The sequence below is a fragment of the Hippocampus comes genome, unplaced genomic scaffold (assembly GCF_001891065.2).
Source record: "Hippocampus comes isolate QL1 unplaced genomic scaffold, H_comes_QL1_v1.1 scaffold261, whole genome shotgun sequence".
NCBI lineage: Eukaryota > Metazoa > Chordata > Actinopteri > Syngnathiformes > Syngnathidae > Hippocampus > Hippocampus comes.
The window spans coordinates 7,621,981-7,642,077 of NW_017805824.1; the positions used below are offsets into that span (position 1 = coordinate 7,621,981).

General features: G+C 40.3%; 1 protein-coding gene across 1 annotated transcript in view; it reads right to left on the minus strand.

The window, feature by feature from the left end:
* Positions 1–20,097, minus strand: part of adamts7 (a disintegrin-like and metallopeptidase (reprolysin type) with thrombospondin type 1 motif, 7) — an 84,029-nt gene that overhangs the window by 46,267 nt on the left and 17,665 nt on the right. The window contains exons 5-8 of the mRNA XM_019886931.1: positions 14,239–14,322; positions 11,093–11,217; positions 8,359–8,508; positions 4,605–4,748 (exon numbers count right to left, since the gene is read on the minus strand). Of these exons, the coding sequence (XP_019742490.1) occupies positions 4,605–4,748; positions 8,359–8,508; positions 11,093–11,217; positions 14,239–14,322 (503 nt within the window). The remainder of the gene's footprint in view (positions 1–4,604; positions 4,749–8,358; positions 8,509–11,092; positions 11,218–14,238; positions 14,323–20,097) is intronic.

The following is a 20,097-nucleotide window of genomic DNA, read 5'->3' on the forward strand; positions in this document are numbered from 1 at the left end:
TTACTTCTACAAGCATGTATACCATTAAATTTGGCCTTATAAATATTATACATACTCATACATATGTACATATACCTGTACGGGGGGCGGCGGCAGGGGGGCTACCTACTTTGCGTATTTCCCTCTTTCGCGTGGGGTTCTGCTCCCCATTAACAGCGATAAGCAAGGGATCACTGTATGTCCATTCACAATGCACGGTGTCCACAAAAAATACTACAAATTATTAAAGGGAATCACGGCATCCACCTGGAGCTGAAACAAAAGATTATCCCGTGTGGAGTAATTGATTAAATTAAGCAAATCAAAGCAGAGGGAAGAGAGGTGTGCGCAGCTTGGATGAGTGGTAGAGTGGTCGTTTCCCAACCCAGAAGTTGGTGGTTCGATCCCCGGCCATTGTGACCATGTCGAAGTGTCCTTGAGCAAGATACTGGAACACCAGTTGCTCCTGATGCTGGGTCATCAGCATGTGAATGAGCTAACAGTGTAAAGCGCTTTAAGTACTTGAGGTAGAAAAGCGCTATATAAGTGACAGCCCATTTATCATTGTAGAGAGGCCTTATAAATCAACAGTGACTGCTCTCCTCAGTGACAAGGGTGTCCAGCCGACATTCTGGTATGCAGTAATTGACAGTGATGGGTCATAATCCTATCACCAACTATAAAGATAAAAGTAGCATGATAGACCAAGTATCAAGTGGTTTTACAGAACCCCCCCCCCTCCCCCCCCACACACACACACACACCAATACCTCCTCCAGACATCAGAAAACCCCACCGGACACAAACTCACTGTAGTCACAACTGGACCAGCATCGTAACAGACAGTAAAGACAGGCAGGATGAGGAAAGCCGCATACAACATGCTCTCACCAGCTGCCAATACCCCAAATGGGTCATCGACAAAGGAAAGCAACTAGCCATGGAAAATGAACAGAAGAAAAATAAATGAAAGCAAAAACTGACCAACACTGAAAATAAGGACATAACACTTCCAAAAGTCACAGGATGAACAGAACCCATATAACATATCATATGAAAGCATGGAATTTCAAACAACATTGCTAGGATAATAACCACAGCCTATCTAGTTTAACATAGTTTACCATTCTATGTATGTCTGGCCGTTTGGGCACATTTCCTGCATCCTGAGCATCTGGCTCGTACATCTTGCCAACAGTCAGCCACACCTGATCAGTTGTAAATTGTAATGACAACATTCATCTCAATTTGTAGCACTTGCACACATTCCTCTCCATTCGAGAAGACAATCAAGACAATGACAACAATGCCATCATACAGAAGGTTAAGTATCTCCGATGCGTGTACCACGAGGTGTCAAATCCAGGTTAAAAAACTGCCACCTTTTGGCTTTGGCCACAAGTGCTTCTACTTCACACTTCAGTACTTTATCTTATCATCAATGGAACCAATAGCGATTTTAATGTTTCGCACACAGGTCAGAGTCATGGTTTACAACGTAGAAATTAAATTTAATGTGACAGTTAATAAAGACGGACATTCAGCAAACAATGGGTGACATAAAAATACTTACACGATGACTAACGACCTAATGGTGGATACATTTTAGTAGTGCAATGCATCCCAGGGACCGGAGTGTCCGAAATACAGAAGTGTGTTTTTTTTTCTTCACAAGTACCATTGGCAGTTGTCCTAAAGTGCAAAAAAATTGAAAGTTTCCCATCAATGGTCTAGGTGACTTTTCTTGTTTATTTCTTTGAACTGAATTTCATTCAACACTTAAGCGTAAAACTTACTTGTACTCTGACATGCAAACAAAAAAGGGACAGAAATGGAGCTTTCAAACCATTTGTGTACCTTTTCTCAACAGTAGTTATTTGTAATTGTGGACCCTACAGGCTATATCACAGAAATGTGTACCTTGGAGAACAACAATGGACCTCTAAGTGTAGCCATTTTATGGAAGTGCAGAATGATTGCGGGTGGCCAATGATTTGGTAAGGCAGCTGTCAAGCTGCATTATAGGAATGTAGTTTGTGTGTCATTGGCACTTTACATCACACCATCAGAAATATATTGTAGCATGTTAGAGAACCAGAGGAGGTGGCACTTACCAGCATGCTTTGAAGTCGTTACAATTACTATATTTATTTGACTATCATGCCACAATGTATTACCGTATTTTCTGCACTGAAAAGGCGCACTGGATTGTGAAGCGCACGTTCAATGAATGGGCTATTTAAATTTTTTTTTTCATATGTTGGACGCACTGGGTTATAAGACGCACTCTACAATGCATCCACTAGATGGAGCTACGCTCCTTCCGTTCGACTCGAGAGGCGTTCATGACCCCCTCCGAAAAACGTAAATTCACGATTACTTCAATGAAACTACGAAAATTGAAAATAATGCATCAAAACAGAAAATCAAGCGAGGAAATCACAAAATAAATTCTATAGCCCCCCCTTGGCATTTCTTTGAGCGTAGCTCCACCAGAACGATCAGATGTCAGTTAAATATTGGGGACTGGACTGTCTCAGAAGTGTTTGTTATTTATTCCTTTGTTATGTATTCACAAACGAGGAAATCACATAAATTCTGTAGGGGTACTATAGAATTTATTTTGTGACAGAATTTATTTTGTGATTTCCTCGCTTGATTTTCTGTTTTGGTGCATTATTTTAAATTTTCATAGTTTCATTGAAGTCATCGTGAATTTACGTTTTTCGGAGGCGGTCATGAATGCCTCTCGAGTCCAACGGAAGAAGAGAAGGCACGGAGACGGACAAAGACGTACCTGTATCTTTTGAGACTGTGAAAACCATTAATCAAGTGTGCGTTTTAAAAAACCAACACCACAGCTCTCTTTTTTTCGGAACTGCAACAAAAACCTATTTAATAAAGCAGCGACACAGTTCATTGAACCAACAGCAAGTTATAACATTGTAAGCATGCCTCCAGCAAGGGGCCATTTTGGGGTCGACATATTACCGTAATGACCATACACAAGGCGCATCGGATTTTAAGGCGCGCTGTGAGCTTTTAAGAAAATGGAAGACGTTCGGTGCGCCTTATAGTGCGTAAAATGCAGTATTTTGTTCAGTTCTGGCATCCTAGATAAAGTGGTGTTGTTTCTAGTCGTGTACAGTTTAATTATTATTACTTTTGGTGGCGGGGAATCCGCCAACTTGAGTTAAAGCGTTAATGCTACTCATGACACTCTGGTCTCTTGAAACATGAGTGAAGTTGGAATCTGAGCTACATTTGGGCTTTAACCAGAAGATTTACTCCTATTTTGAAAGCTCATTTAGCTGTTAGAATTTAAAGGTTCAAATGTTATGGATATTAGATCACATATACCTAAGCAGACAGCTGATAGGAAACATTGTCAAGTTAGGTCTGCACATTTTTGCAAATGCAGAGGTGGCCATTCCGTCAGTACTGACGGAAAGTCCATCAGTCCGGACGCCCATTCCGCTGACGAATGACAAGAAACTTCAAACAAAGATGTACTAGCCACAGAAGGAAGTAGGTTTTCGTCCAGCAATGTAATTGTCACTAACCGGGTCAAGGACAGATGGACCTCTCAGCCCGTCATTGACGGACGCCTGTTTCACTGAGAACTGATGGAAACACGCCCGCCTGTCTCGTATGTGGTCGGTGGGTTGTTTAGATGACCTCACTGACTATATATGTGTGTGAGAGTACTCCGGTTTTCAAAATGATCTCTGCAGGGACTGTGATGGCTGGCTGTGACTGGCTGAGGAGGTGGAACTGGATGAGGTCACTTAAATCTCCAATCTTTGTTTGAGTCGAAGATTTTATGTATGTGTACTTATTTGCATTTAAACCTTTATGGTTTTCTGTGAAATGTCGGTGAAATTATTTCTGTCAACAATATTTTGTAAACAATTACTTCCTGTTTGAGAGGTTCGCTGGATGGTAGAAGCAGAGCGATAGAGCGAGACGGCAGCATTAAGTCATGTGATGGACTTTTAATATCTTGGCTTTATCTCCGACTGGGTTACAAGGCACATACAGTATCTTACATTTTGTTTATTTATTGAATGTTTGAGTCAAATAGATGATGGTAAATGGTGATTGTAAATACGATGAAATATCATTGTTTTAGTTGTCACGGTATTTGGTGTGATTCAGTTTGTTCTGCGAATGCAAGTGATGTTGAAAATAATAGTAGAAGAAGGAGAAGAAGAGCTGCCGGACCTTAAAGAGCAGTGGCGAACTGTAAATTTAGTCGTGAGTAACAGTAATTTCATCTGTGGCTAACTGTAATTGAGCAACGAAGGAAGGGCTGTTAAGGTGACGGTCATTGAGTGATGGAATAAGTGCGGTCAAAATAAGAATGACGGAATGAGGGACCGACGGTTAGTTTGGTTCGTCCTGAATAACGATGGACTGACGATAATAGAAGTGTGGCCCCTGATGAATGACAAACTAGCAAAATGTACTAACGTACCCAATTCTGTGTATATGTATCTCGACTGATAATCTCTATAGGCATTTGCACAGTCTCCTTTAAAAAGCAGATGTCATCCCAGACACCATGAAAAAGAAGACTGAACTCAGTTGAATGCAGCTCATACTGTGCATTATGTGGAACTCACTCAAGGAAGCGTGTAATATACTGCCGGCTGCATCTGGACCACTTGGGCAGCAAGGTCCCATATAGCAACTGCGGGGACATGATGAAAGGTTTTTTCCCAATGGGTTCACAGTCGTTACCGTTGCCATCATGCTGAATCCCAAAACTGTGGAGAAGCACAAAATCAATGTAGAAGTTATCTGGGAAGTACAGATATACACAATTTCTGCTCCCTCATCAATATTCAACAGTGCGTTAGATTAAATGTTTCTGTAAAATTTCCCTATGGTGCTTCACTAAATTACAATGCCATTTTATTGTAGCGTCTTGCTGTTAAAGCTAAATTGAAGATGTAAGTTATCAGCGACACAGTGCTTCCCCTGATTGGATTCAAGTGAAATTATTCAAACAAGAATGCGATGGTAATTGAAAATGGGGTGGATAGAAATTGGTTCACATGCTGAAAAAATAAATATATAAATAAAAAAGGCAGTATCATATACTGCATACATAGTGGACACAGATACAGATTAGTGCGTCTATGGACTGGAACATGTTACTGACCAGGATTATGTCCACGCTCAGTTTCAGATTTGAGTTGGCCTCTGAAGAATATTTATATTGAAACCAGAGCGCTGTCTACTGAACTGAGTGCAAAAATGAACTCAGCAGGAACATTTTCTCTGCCAATTTTAAACAAGCAAAGAAACCCAACTAATTGGGAGAGCCTTTATCATGCAACAAGAAAATGACACAGAACACCACCACAGAGGATTTCATTTGGGGAAAGAAATAGAAGGTTCAAACTCAAGATTTAAAGCATGGAGAGCACATTTCTCAACCATCGGGCCCTGGAACGGCGCAGACCCATGTGCAATATGGCACCAGGTCGCACAGAGAGACTGAACAAAAAAATAATGGTGAAAAGATTTATGTCAAGCTGAACTTTATTGCAAGTATTTTTTTGCTTTTATGAGATCTTAAAAATCCAAACAGAGGTGTTCTTCTTCACAACATAACCGACACTGAAAAAGAGGATTTGATGGCGAAATAATTTATTTTCAAGTATAACTGCAATATTTACAATTTTCAAATATTAGCAAACTGTAGGAACTACCTACAATTATGTCCGTGCGAGTGTGCATCAATGGCTTTGTGTGCGCGTGTGTGTGTGTGTGTGTGTGTGTGTGTGTGTGTGTGTGTGTGTGTGTGTGTGTGTGTGTGTGTGTGTGTGTGTGTGTGTGTCATCCACAAAATGTTGGAGTATCTTGTCTGTGAGAAACAGCTACCGAAAGTCAACAGGATGGTGAGAGTGCAACTCTGCAGGACCTCTTTTGACTTCCAGCTGGCTTGAGGTCAGCCTGTGATTTATAGAAAACTAAACATTGACCAACAAATAAAGATTTTTTTCCAATGGCTGCAGTGTCATGCGGAGAAAAAAAAATTCTGCTCTGCCAACGGGAGTGTTAAGGATCTTCCTGCTGGATGCACCATCTGTGGTTTGTAGAAATATATACAATTATAATTACCTAAAAATATTTTTATTGCTGCAGAAACAATCCATCCATTTTCTGCACCGCTTCCATTCTTGTACTTTTCTACACGGACACACATCACAAAATTTCCTGCACTTTGTTCTGCACTCATATTTACAGACATTTTCTGGCTGAGTGATGATTCAAGATATATAAAGTTTGCACGCGAGTAATTTACTCTTACTTCCTTCTTGCTTATCTGCACACCACGTTCCATATTTTTGTCCGCATGTACACGGTGCATGATTGTCCACAAATTATTACTAGCAACAAATGTTTAGCACAGCGAAATAAATGGTGTGCATGTGACTGCAGGAGGGTGTGATCGATTTGAGTTACGACATTCATTAGCTTGTGAGAAACGTAGCACATATTTCCGTCGCTACTCTCGGGGACGAGTCACCTGTGCGTTACTTATGGATCATGGCGCAGCTTGTTTTCCTTGGCTGTTTTGAACCAGTCCAACTTAGGATTGTCATTCCTTTTTCTCTGTGATCGACGTCATCATCCTTGATGATGACGTCTTAGGCTTCTGTTATGCTCCAAATAATACTCTGCTCGGGCATCAGCCATCTGTAAATCTCCATTCTGTAGTATGTCCCCCTCCTTCACTTCAACCCATCCCTCAGCCTGCTGCTTCTTTTAGTTTTTCACGTTGGCTGTGCACCCATCCACCACACTGCTGCCATTCAATGGTGAAATGGCCTCCAACCTTGAAAATCACAGTTGAGACGGCCCAGGGTTTGAACCGCTCATCTCGGTTAAAAAAAAATCCTTTGGCGACTTTTTTGTTTGACGAATGTATTCGTCCAAGGCAGTGAATGAGTTCAATAAATTCAGCCGAGATTAGGAGTGATGTGATTTTCCATTATTATTATTATTGCACTATTGAGGCGCTGTCAACTGTCTCACTTTGCACTGTATAAACAAAAATATTATCAGAGTTACTGAGAGCCGAGAAGCAATCATATGTCTTGGATGGATAAAGTGTTGTGGACCTCTTTTTCACATCAGGATTTTCTCAACAGTGTATTTCATTGGAAGAAAAGGAAAAAAAATGATCCACAACCATCTATAAGACATTGGACTTTTTTTTTTCTGTGACTACAATTTCGATATAACATCGCACACAAAATGGTCATTTGTTGCCTTGAAATAGGCATCATGTGTGCACAAAATACAAACCCAATTGCATTGTGTTAAATCAGCATGAATACAAACAGAATACAATGATTTGCAAATCTTGTTGAACCTACACATATGTGAATACAACTACAAAGACACTATATTTAATGTTCAAAATCATAAACTTTCTTGTTTGAGCAAATAATCATTAGCTTTGATAATTTGGCTGCAACACGTTCCAGAAAATCTGGGACAGGGTCATGTTTACCAATGTCTTATATTGTTTTTTTTTTAACAACATTCAATAAACGTCTGGAAACCAAGGGCACAAAATGTTGAGGTTTTATAGGTGGAATTCGTTCCCATTATTGCTTGACAGTCAGGGGTTTCTGTTGTCATATTGTATGCTTCATAATGTGCCACAGGTCTGGACTGCAGGCAAACCGATCTAGTACTGCACTCTTTTACCACAAAGTCACGTTGTGCATGTAACACATGCAGAATGTGCACATCACCATCCAACGGGTGAACAGTATCTACGCACTAAATAACTTTAAAAATATTAAAAAAAATTACAATTAATTAAATAACAATACATTGAGCTTTGTAATTTTAAAGCATGAAAAAATATATATTTCATAAGATGATAGGAATGTCACTTCTTTGGTACGAGTTCAATATCTCAATCATATCGATACTGCAATATTCAACAGCTATAATGCATATCACGTTTTTCCCAATATCGTGCAGCCCTATTTATATGTTTGTTCGTTTTCCTGAATGTCTTTGTAGCTTGCTCACCTCAAAAAAGAAAATTAAATCTCACTAATATATCCCAGTTTATGGTCCTAAATCCTGCCTTCTACCTTACCATTTCCATAAGAGAAGCTTTTAATTTATTGAACCAACTGTCCAGTAGGGAGCTACAAATGTGCAATAATAATGGATTTTTTTTTTCTTTTAAGTGTACCATGTGCCCCCTTTTCAACTTCGATGAGCAACTACCCTTTCCAAAAATCTTTGCACACCACTTTACGAAACTATACCTTAAATCTAGCTATGTAAAAAAAACAAAAAACAAAAACAGTGTGCAACATGTGCGTCTTGGAAGCTTACTTGTGACCCAGCTCATGTGCAACAGTGAAGGCTAGCGGCAGGCCGGTGTCCTCACTAATACTGCAGCTGCGATGTGATTGACACATCCCTACCACATGGGACAAACCCAGCGTTTCACACGGCATGTTGATGGATGCACAGATGTCCTTCCTGTGGAAATAGAGGATGCAATCTCAGATGTCCAAAAGGAAAATCAATTTGAACAACCAATGTCATTCATACCTATTTAGTATGTACAAACACTCTTCGCTTACTCCACTGAGAGTACTGTATTAAAACGCATTTACTGGCAATATCTTTCTAACACAATTCTTTATGTGGCCAGACAACTTTTAATTAGCAACAACAGTGATTTGAAATGAAACAAACAATATGTGATTCTATAGACAGTCAACTTTAATCAAGAGGTTTCACAAAAATCTGTCATTTATCATTTAAGAACAAATCTACATAATGCTGGCTCCTTTGTCAAAATTTGGTTTAGTTCACATTTTTTCACAAATCTAGAATACTGGTCAGTCCACATATTTTGAACAACTTGTTGAACAATTTAAAGCGCAGAGAAAAATCTTATTATCGTTGAGGACACAATATTTATGGTTGAACAAATGTGCCGTTTTTTGGGGTCGCCTGAAAAGTCATCTGGTGGCTCAAGGATTCTGCCAGACACCAGCGATGTGTGTCAATTTGTTTCTCATACTGTCTGTCTGGAATCACACTGTTAAAGGTGTGTGAAGAAAACAGAAGGAAAATAGACAGTTGTGTCCAGAAGTATTTGGACCCAGTTCCTACATCCACCATCACAATGTAACATAAATGAAAGAATCAAGCTGTGAATGGCTGTGATTGGCTGGCAACCAGTTCAGGGTGTCTTCCACCAACTGCCCGAAGACAGCTGGGATAAACTCCAGCATCCCCCGTGACCCTTGTGAGGATTTGAAAACGGATGGATGGATGGATGGAAGATGTGAATGAAGAAGAAACATTTATCTTTAATTGAAAAAAAAAAAGGTTGACAAACATTTATGCAGTGCTCCTTCATTGCGGGGGCTTTGAACCATTTGGCCAAAGTCACATAATTGGAGGAAGAAAAAAAAGTCCTGCTTGCCTATGGACCTCAGCCTATTTGAAGCTTCCATTCGGGCGATGCTTGTTTGCAGCCACCTGTTTTGTTTTTTTTATCTGGCTGGCCTCATTTTTCTAGTCATTCAGAGCCAATTTCTCTTGTTGTATGAATCTTTTTTTTCCATGCCTGGGTGGCACACCTTTCAGCTATAGCTTTCAATACACCCACTGTGCAGAACCTGGCATTGTGTGCACAACCACCAAAGAGGTGTGACTCATTGACTTCTGAGGTTGGCTGTTAATCACTGAACATGAAGTTTTTCTGAGATTTGTTCATGTCATGAAGATCCATTTGAAAAATATAATGCACTTTAATTATGAAAATACCTTCCAGAGCAGATGTGTCATCGCCAGTGAGACTTCCTTGCGCAAGTTCCGTCTAACATGATACAATTTGAAGGAGATATGAATCCAATAAGCATAATTTAATGAGGCCACTGTGCTTGTGACTGAAAATGTTTGGAGGTCCATCAGTAAAAACTCTGACATTCTATAGCTCATCGGTACCCAGCAACCTTTCTTGCGCCACAGACCAAGCAAGTCACTTCAACATGTTTGACGACCAACAAAGAAGCAAATACTAACTAATGATTCAATATTTAACCTTCCACTGGGCCATTACGATGATCGCTAGGCTTGTATTAGTGAGCCCTGCTCTTGAAAAAAACTCCAAACCATCAGCAGCATGTTGGAAGCAGAAAATCTATTTTTCGCCAGTTAATTCATTCAATGCCAAAACGTAAAACTATGTTTGCAAAAACACTATAATTTAGTGCCAAAACATATGAATATGTTTTGGGTGTTTTTTTTTTTTTTTTTAATTCAAAAATATTAATAAAGCGCTTCGCGCACAGGCGGCCCGGTGGTTAACCGCTTAGCGTCGGCCTCACAGTACAGACACGCAGGGTTCGATTCTGGCTCCGGCCTTCCTGTGTGGTGTTTGCATGTTCTCCAGGTGACTGTGTGGGTTTTCTCCAGATATTCCGGTTTCCCCCCCCCACACATTTCAAAAACATGTTTGGTAGGTAAATGGAACACTCCAAATTGTCCCTAGGTGTGAATGTTTGTATCTGTGTGCCCTGTGATTGGCTGGCAACCAGTTTAGGGTGTACCCCGCCTACTGCCTGTGGGGTCCAGCACGCCCGCGACCCTCATGAGTATCATCAGATTAGAAAATGGATGGATGGATGGATGGATGGATGGATGGATGGATGGATGGATGGATGGATGGGGAGAGGCTAGAAATGAAGTGGCCAAAGCACTGAAAAGGGAGGGAAAAAAAAATCAGCGGACACATGGTCCCACTAAAAAAGTAACACAAGGAGGAGATTTGTGGCGAGAAGTGTATTGACTACCTGAATGGAATACTGTACTTCAAATGGACGTGGGAGCAACAACATCAACCTTTAACAAACTGCCTGAGTGTTATCGCTCCTTTCATCCATAAGCTACAACATCGTCTATACCCACCCCCTCTTACACTCTTTACTGGGTAACTTTTCACTTTCATCTCTGCTTCTACAAGGGCATCCAATTGCACAAAACGTGCTTCAGGTCATTTTCCCGCCAGTAAAGTTCACCCGTCTTCTTGCGCAAAGCCTTTCTTTACCTGGTGAGCAGAACGGCTACATCGTGGTGCAGAGGATGATCGTCTCCCTTCATGTTGAGTCGTTTCTGCCACTTGCAAAAGCTACTCAGGCTGTTGTCGGCATGGTGAGTAATCTTTAAGTCGACCTGTAGAGCAAATGTCAAAACGTAAGATACGGTACAACATATAAGGTCAAAGCTCCGAAGAAAATGGACCAGAAGTAGCAAAATGTCTTGTTGGTCACTGCAGAGAGAAAAACACAATGTTTTCTGACAAGATGCACTAATTGTTTTAGTTTCAGCCACATTAGACCATAATGTTTGAACCCCCGTCCCCAACATGCAACCAGGCTCTCATAACATCAGAAAGATAAAGTACCTTAGCGTTTATAGCTGAATCCATGCTGCTATGAGTAGATAAAAGAATTCTTTTTGGGTAATTGTTCAAAACTATCAACACAAAAAGCACAGATGTGTCGCCTGAGATATGGGGTGGACTAAATTAATATGGTTATCTCAATAGAAATTGTTGACTTCATGCATTGAAAATAAACAGCTCACTGCAATACTGAACTTTTGTGATATAGCAATGGACAAAATGGTTGTTCTAACTTTTCTTCCACAGGTCCTCCCAATACATAAATTTGAGCAATTGTAAAATAGCTAACACATTTCAACATTTGTTGCTTGCAATACAGATCCATCCCGCAAGCTATTCGCAGCTCACAATTAAATTAATGCAAACAATTGAACACAGATGGCGGCCCGGTGGTCCAGTGGTTAGCGCGTCGACCTCACAGTGCAGAGGTACCCGGTTCAATTCCAGCTCCGGCCTCCCTGTGTGGAGTTTGCATGTTCTCCCCAGGCCTGCATGGGTTTTTTTCTCCGGGTACTCCGGTTTCCTCCCACATTCCAAAAACCTGCATGGCAGGCTGATTGAACACTCAAAATTGTCCCTCAGTGTGAGTGTGAGTGGGGGTGGTTGTTCGTCTCTGTGTGCCCTGTGATTGGCTGGCAACCAGTTCAGGGTGTCCTCTGCCTACTGCCCGAAGACAGCTGGGATAGGCTCCTGCACCCCCCGTGACCCTTGTGAGGATAAGCGGATTGGAAAATGAATGAATGAATTAAACACAGGCAGCATGGGTGCGGTTAGGACGTCTGTCTCACAGCTCTGAGGTTCAGTGGTCAAATATTTTTGACTTCAACCTTTAAGGTACTGTATAAGGTTAGCATGTGAATGTGCTTGTGTGGCTTTTCTCCCAGTATGTCTAAAACATAGTTCTTAGGCTAATTGAAGGCTCTACTTCATTCATAGGTGTGACTGCCAGTGTGAATAGTTGTTTATTTCTATGCGCCCTCTAATTGGCTGACACCCCTTTGAAGGTGTTCCCCACCTTTTGTCCAAAGTCAAAATGGACCTGGACAGAATTGTTATCAGAAAGAAACTACTACCATGCTGGCTTTGCTCTGCTTTTTGCAGATGATCTGGTTCTGTTGGCTTCATCATGCAGCGATATCCAAATCTCGCTGGAGTGGTTCACGGGTGAATAGGAAGCGGTTAGTCTGGGGATCGGAACCTCCAATCTGAGGCCATGTTTCACAGTCTGAAAAGGGTGGAGAGCCCTCTCTGGGTTCCGGAGGAAGACTGGAGTGGGAGATGGTGAGGCAGAATGGTCCAGCCTTATTTTCCAGCTGAGCCAAAAGGTAAAGCTCTGGATTTAGCGGCCAATCAATGTTACCACCCTCAGCGATTGGTCACGAGCCATAGGTCGCTAAAGCAGAAATAATGACTTCATCCCCCTCGCAAGTCACAGCCCATTGAGGAAAGTCTGTAGCTATTAATGGCCACTCACCATTGTTTATTCTTTGTATTATTTCGTTTGTTTGTTTGTTTATTGAACATATACAAATATACAGTACAGTAATAAATTGACAGAAGGTGAAGCTAAGTAATATTTTAAGAAAGGAAAAGAAAAGTCATCATACTGCACAATTATATGTAAAAAAAACGTATCTAGTCCTACCCCTTGTTATGTAATATATATAAATTGATCATTTTTCAATCAGAAAGTAAAGGAAAAAGTCTGCATATCAACAAATGCTTTTACCCTTATATGTGCTATACTTATCTATTTTTACAACTTTCGGTTTGCATATACATACACATTCTAGCACATTTATATGTCGATTTTCTCGTATTCATAATGGATATTGCATTTCATTACTACATTTAATAAATTTATCAATGTAATTCTGATGTATTACTAGATTTAATAAATGTATCAAATCTATCATCTTAATTCTAATTGATGTAGTTTTTTTGTACTATTCTCTTGAATTTGTTTTTGACTTCAGCAAGAGAGTCACTCATTTTCAGGTCAGTTTCAAACTTATTCCAGAGTAACACCGATTACAGATATACTTCTTTGCTTGTTTTTTTTTTTGTTTTGTTTTGGATATTTTGTATAGTTTGGTACCCCTTAAATTATAGCAACTTTCTTGAATTTCGAAAAGCTTCCAGATGTTTTGGCAAAGGAGGTTTTTGTGTGCTTTGTACATTAATTGGGCGATTTTGAACTCAACCAGGTCATGAAATTTCATCGTGTTTAATTTGATAAATAGTGGATTCGTGGGTTCCGTATATTTAGATCTAGTGATAATTCTGATTGCTATTTTTTTTGTAGTTTTAAAACAGGGAGTGTGTTTGTTTCACAGGCGTTTCCCCTTTGGGCAGTAGGTGGGCTACACCCTCAACTGGTTGCCAACCAATTACAGGTCACTCATATATATTTAAGTATTGTTTCGTCACTTCATTGCTGTCTTGCGGTGTTTCGTGTTCTATGAATGGAAACACCGCTCCACTGGATGGGTCACTTGCAAACGGAGGGTCAAAACATCATTGCCATTAAAATGGAAATGGCTACTTGGGCCTCCGGTGTAAATCAAGCCTAAGACACCTTTTTGATGACTGGCTTTGATCACGAAGCTGTGGGAAGCCAACCATTTTACCTGCTGTGTTAGGTATAAAAAAGCGAAGAATGAATGTCATTTGTTTTTCACCTTGAGGCAGCCTAGAATCAAGGTCTCTCAAATGAGCAGGGACATTAGCAGTCTGTGGAATTGGATTTTGCATTGCAATAAAAACAAAATAAGGACAAAGTATTTTACCTCATCCTGCTCCAGTAAGATAAGTCGAACCACAACAATGTTGATGGCGTTTCCAATACTCGGATCTTGAAAAAGACCTGCTACCTGGAACCCAAAAAAATAAATACATAAAGAGACATCAGAGGTGGCAGTATATATTTTCACATCTCGCGGAACATTGGGAAGGACGGAATACAGAAAATCGAATTGTCATTAATGTTACTCAATTAGTTCTATTCAATATTAAACACGCAAAATAATCCTGAATGAAAAAGAATAGACAATCATGTTTGAGGGATTTCAAAACAATGTCAAAATCCTGATCATATTTGCATGGCACGTATAGTGTGTGTTCAATTTCAGTGTTCTACTGACTTATAAATCCCCATCTGCATGCATATGCCATCATGGATTCCTTCTTAGGGAGGAATTGATCCCCATTTAAAATGGGATTATTTCATGCTGTTTTAACAATTTAAATCTGGGCTAGTGGCAGGCTGGATTGGATGTTTCTTGCACGGCAGGTATGTCCAAATTAAAAAAAAAAAAAATCCTTCACTGTGTGTTTTGGTTGGGTCAGAGCGTGTGGGCATCTGTGTAATGTAGGTGGCTCATGCATTTATTATTTGTGTATTTTTGTTATTCAAGGGGCCCAGTTCACATGGATTGTGCATGGAAATGCCTGAAACATGTATGGGAAGAGTATTTAACATTTACAAGCCAGGTTTGACAAACCAGAATTAACATGAGAGATACCAAGATCATTTCTCCGACTAATCGTAATTACATTTGGAATTCTTTCATCTGTAATCTTAATCTGTTGATTTTTTTTGTTTGTTTATGCTCAATACACACATGAATAGTTGGAATTTCCATTCAAAATATCTGTAGCGTGACTGTCACTCTTTAAGGCGACATTTGGAGTTATCTGAAATTCAATTTTGCCAAAAACGATTGAAGATTGACAATGTATTCCACGAGCACAGTACTTTTGCATTTATTGTGAGGCGGCATGTCAGTCTGTATGCAAACCACTAGCAACAACATGGGAAACAAGTTGAACCTCAAAACAAAGTTCATGCCGAATTTTGCAGCATACCACAGCATCGGCTGAAGGCAACTGCACACTGCTCTCACTCTCTCAGTGAGCAGCGCATGTATGCAGCACATACAAAAAAAAATTTTGAACCTGAGCTATTTTGTATTTTCATATTCTCCTCATAAAAAGAAACTGAAAAGTTTATTCCACAAATGTGGGAGAGACAAATGCAAAAAAGACTTAAATGCAATACCGTTGTCCCCCCGCCCCCCCCAACAAAACAAAAGGAAACAGACACAAAACCGACAAAACTAAAGGTGCCCAAAAACTGGATTACATAGGTGTAACATTGAGTACGAGTAACATTAGTATAAATATTAGATATAGCTATATAATTATTGGAAGTCATCCTCCTAGAACCCGCCTTTTACACTTTCTCCTAATAATTACTTTTTTCCACATAAAAATGATTCTGGCGAAATCAAAGCTGAAACCCACATTGATCTGAAAGACAAAAAGGCTCAAGGCTGGTGCACTGTACAGGAAGGCAAAACAATCAAGCAAGGTCAGAATGGCATAAAACAAGAATAGCTCCAGCAGTGAGGGGATGTGAAGTGATTTGCATTCTGTAAACTCAAACTCTGCAATGTCTTCTCCTAACTACACTTTTGAGTTGAAGTGAAGACTGCGTCATGTAACTCTCCACAATACTGTTACATGAAAATCTGCTTTCACTCAAGTGTTCACTCAAGCTAGCTTGTCAAATCAAGTAACAGTATGGTGGCGCTGAAGTGCAAATCACAAATACGAATAACTATCCATCCATCCATTTCCCGATCCGCTTCTCCTCGCAAGGGTCGCGGGGGGTGCTGGAGCCTGTCCCAGCTGTCTTTGGGCAGTAGGCGGGGGACACCCTGAACCGGTTGCCAGGCAATCGCAAGGCACACAGAGACGAACAACCATCCGCACTTACATTCACCCCTAGGGACAATTTAGAGTGTTCGATTAACCTGCCATGCATGTTTTTGGAATGTGGGAGGAAACCGGAGAACCCAGAGAAAACCCATGCAGGCATGGGGAGAACATGCAAACTCCACACAGGAAGGCCAGAGCCGGAATCAAACCCTGCACCTCTGCACTGTGAGGCTGGCGTGCTAACCAGTCGACTACCGAGCCACGCTACAAATAACTAAAACATAAAAAAGGTAATCACAAAAAACAAACAAAAAAAACAAGAACTCCCCCACCACCCAAAAAAAAAAAATAAAAATCCGAACCACAACAGCAAATCAATAATCACAAAAACAACTAAACAGGTTCATGGCAAAAAAAAAAAAAAAAAATCAAAAAAACACAAAAACAAAACAGCAAATCAAAAATGACAAATACCAATAATTATATAATCAAAAACAAACAAAAAAAAAACAAAACAACAAAGGAAAAACTAAACAGCAAACAAAAAACAAACAAATTAACATGATGAATCACAGCAAGAAGGCAGTGGGAGGGTGGGGGACAGACTCACGGCTGAGTGAATGAGGGACAAGTTGATTGGATGTTTGCAACTTGGTTCATTTGTTTATTTGTTTGTTTAAAGAAATACTTTACGCAATGTGCATCTCTGAGCAGGAAATTATTCTGTGCAATGTAATTTTATCAAAAATGAGCGCAACCAGTGATTCCAACATAGGTGCCGTTATCAAAGAATGTTTTGATTCTGGAGATACATAAGGGGTGATTATGGATCCGTTCAGGATTTATCACACGCACGCTTCAGACACATTTAAAAGAGATTGGGCTGCAGGGACGGCAAAACTATTCTTCGCTACCTGAGGTGAGGCGTGCCTTCTGATGGAGCTGCAAGGACCAAGACAACTGCTCGGTTATCGGACCAGGTGGCAAGTTCTTCAACAGAAACACCACTTCCTCATGAAACATGATATTATCATGATGCTGTTGAAGCAAAGAAATCGTCAAAAGCCGGCCGGCACTGATAACACGCAGGAGGTTTATAAGATGGCCGTCTTACCTCAGGTAGCGAAGACTAGTTTGTTTTGTTTGTGTGTTCATGGTTTCCTGTTTTTTTCTCAGGTAGCGAAGACTAGTTTGTTTTGTTTGTGTTCAAGGTTTCCTGTTTTTTGGCCATGGGGGTTGTTTAATTGTTTGTTTTTGAATTCACACATCAAGGCCACAGGAGAACAGGCACCCTAATGACTGCAATTCACGCGAGATTGTTGAATGGACATATGGATCAGATTTGTATTTAAAATACTGTATAACAGATGCTTATGCACCAATTGGTACGTGCAGAGCTCCCGCGGCTCCCTTTCAAGTGGCTGACGGCTACTCCCGCCCCAATGTAATAATCAGGACAGTTTTCCCATTGTTACTATCAGTCTTATTTTCTTTTCTTTAGTACGCTCTATAAAACAAATAAGAATTCCAGCTTTGTCAGCCTCTGGGCCACATGGTCTCCATCTGCATGACATCCTGAGGTTTAAATGTGCCCTTTGAATTCAACCAGCATAATTCTTCTATTCATTGGCTTCTGGTCTGGCCTCCATTTCGGTTTTACAGTAGAGGTTTAGTGTCCCGGCTGTTGCATGTGTGTAATGACTCACAGCGTACAGCTGAGCTGCAGGAACACAACACACTTCTGAAGCCGACAACCTAAACACAGTGTCAGTAGGTAGACAATTGAACATCTGCTCATTGAGGAAGTCATTACTTATTGAAAGGACAGGGACAAAGGTGGGGAGTCTGGACGCTGTGCAAGATTGTTTTTATAAATGCAAACCATTCGCAGCTTGGCGGTTCAAAGCATCAGAGCATATGTGGGATAATGACAGCTTCCTCAATCTATTATTGTCTACAAAAACCAGAAGCTTTTCAGTCAGCGTACTCTCTTTCCTTCCCTGACATTCTGACTTCTGACAGTAGTTTAATTAGCTGCGGTCAAAGCAGACGTGTAGTACTGTATTTGGCAAAATCATTTCGCTGTTCATCTGTAATGCACGCCAGTTTACTGAACTCCAAACATGGAGGTAGTAATTACTGTGACTATAAAAGGCTAGCGAGAGTGAGGAAGGAAAAACGGCGGAACTAACCACTCAAGTAGCTAAAACATTGATTACTTACTGAACAACGATTATGTTTTACTTTTTAGTGCCATTCTCTTTGGGAGGTAATGATTTAACAGTAAGTTCATAAACGTGAACAGCACGACATCAGATTGAGAACTGTTTCCAATGTGTTGTGCCTTTCATATCCCCACAGGCAATGAACATACAAAGTCTTAGAAACGGGAAGCTGCATTGCAGTTACTACTACACCACAATCTCAATAGTGAAGACACTGCTAAATCAATATCGATCACTAAGCATGACTTTGACATGGATATGTGTGTATTTATACAGCTCCAGCGTAAATGCTACCATATTGGTTTTATGATATTGATTCAGGAAACGCTAAACTCAAATGTGGTTTCTTTTAAGAGTTACACATCTTTTAAATGCCATGCCTTTATTTTTAGGAGGCCGCCAATCCTCTGTCTCACAGTTTACAGACCATGCAAGCATTCCATCTCTTATCAGCGGATTTTCGGAATCATTATCAATCATACATACCATCTGCAATAAGCTTTTAATAATGGTTAGCTTAATCGGCATATTAACGCATCTGACAAAATGCTCAGAGAGGTTTAAAAACTGCTAGGCTACATAAACAGCTTGTCACACAGGCTACCAAAAACAGAGGGAGTGCTGTGGAACTCATTATGACCTGCGGCCAATCATCCGGTGCGACCTCTGCTGTAGAGCTGTCTCTGTCTGACCAAGACTGAAGGTTTTTAACATCGCCAGTTTGAACCCTCAAAAGGCCCCGGTGGGAACGGTGCGAAAACTCTACCAGAATTCAAAAGCGGCTGCAAATTTTATTGTGATTTTACAAAACACACACTTGCTAGTAAAAAAAAGCACCCTTGTTGATATTCTACCTGCATACAGTAGACCTAATGGCTCAAATTTTAACAAAAGCAAAACCTGCACCACCGCGGGCAAATGACAAAATCACCAAATTAAAAAAAAAAAAAAAATGTTGGAGTGCCAGAAGGAGATGTAGAAAATACAAACTGACAGTTCACCAAGAGATAATTGCACAACTCAAAGCCTACAACAATGCAGTCAAACAGGTACGAATTAACCACGTTTCACAACTCATCATAGACAGCAAAAAAAATCCCAAAATGCCTTTTCTACACCATTAATCATTTAAGCGGCACAAATTAAAAAACATTTCCTTTATGACGCCATCAGGGGCCCTTTGCGAGGACTTTGCAAGCCGATTTTAATTTGAATGAAACGTGGAATCATTTGTTGATAGTGATGCCACAACACTACGTCTCCGGCATTGTTGAATTCCCTTTTCCAACAATACCTGTTTTGTTAAGATTGACCCATTAGTTCCTGAGACGAACTATATGATTGCATGGTTGGAATCATCTGTAATGGTTTGCAACTAACAATGCTGCCGATATAATAAGCGGAGTCGCCGACAATGCAACAAAACTACCTTACGAATGCAAATTGCAAACAATAACGGAAGGCTCATAACCGCGGCCTATATATTCTTTCAATCCCGATGTGTTTTGTCTCCACTCCATGTACAGCCGTTCAGGCACAACATTTTCTGCATCCTGAGCACCTGGCTCAACTCAACTCAACTCAACTCAACTGTATTTATAGAGCACTTTCAAACAGCCATCGCTGCATACAAAGTGCTGTACATGGAGCAAATTAACATATACAACAAACAGTAAAGCAAATCGGTAATAAAAACAGTAG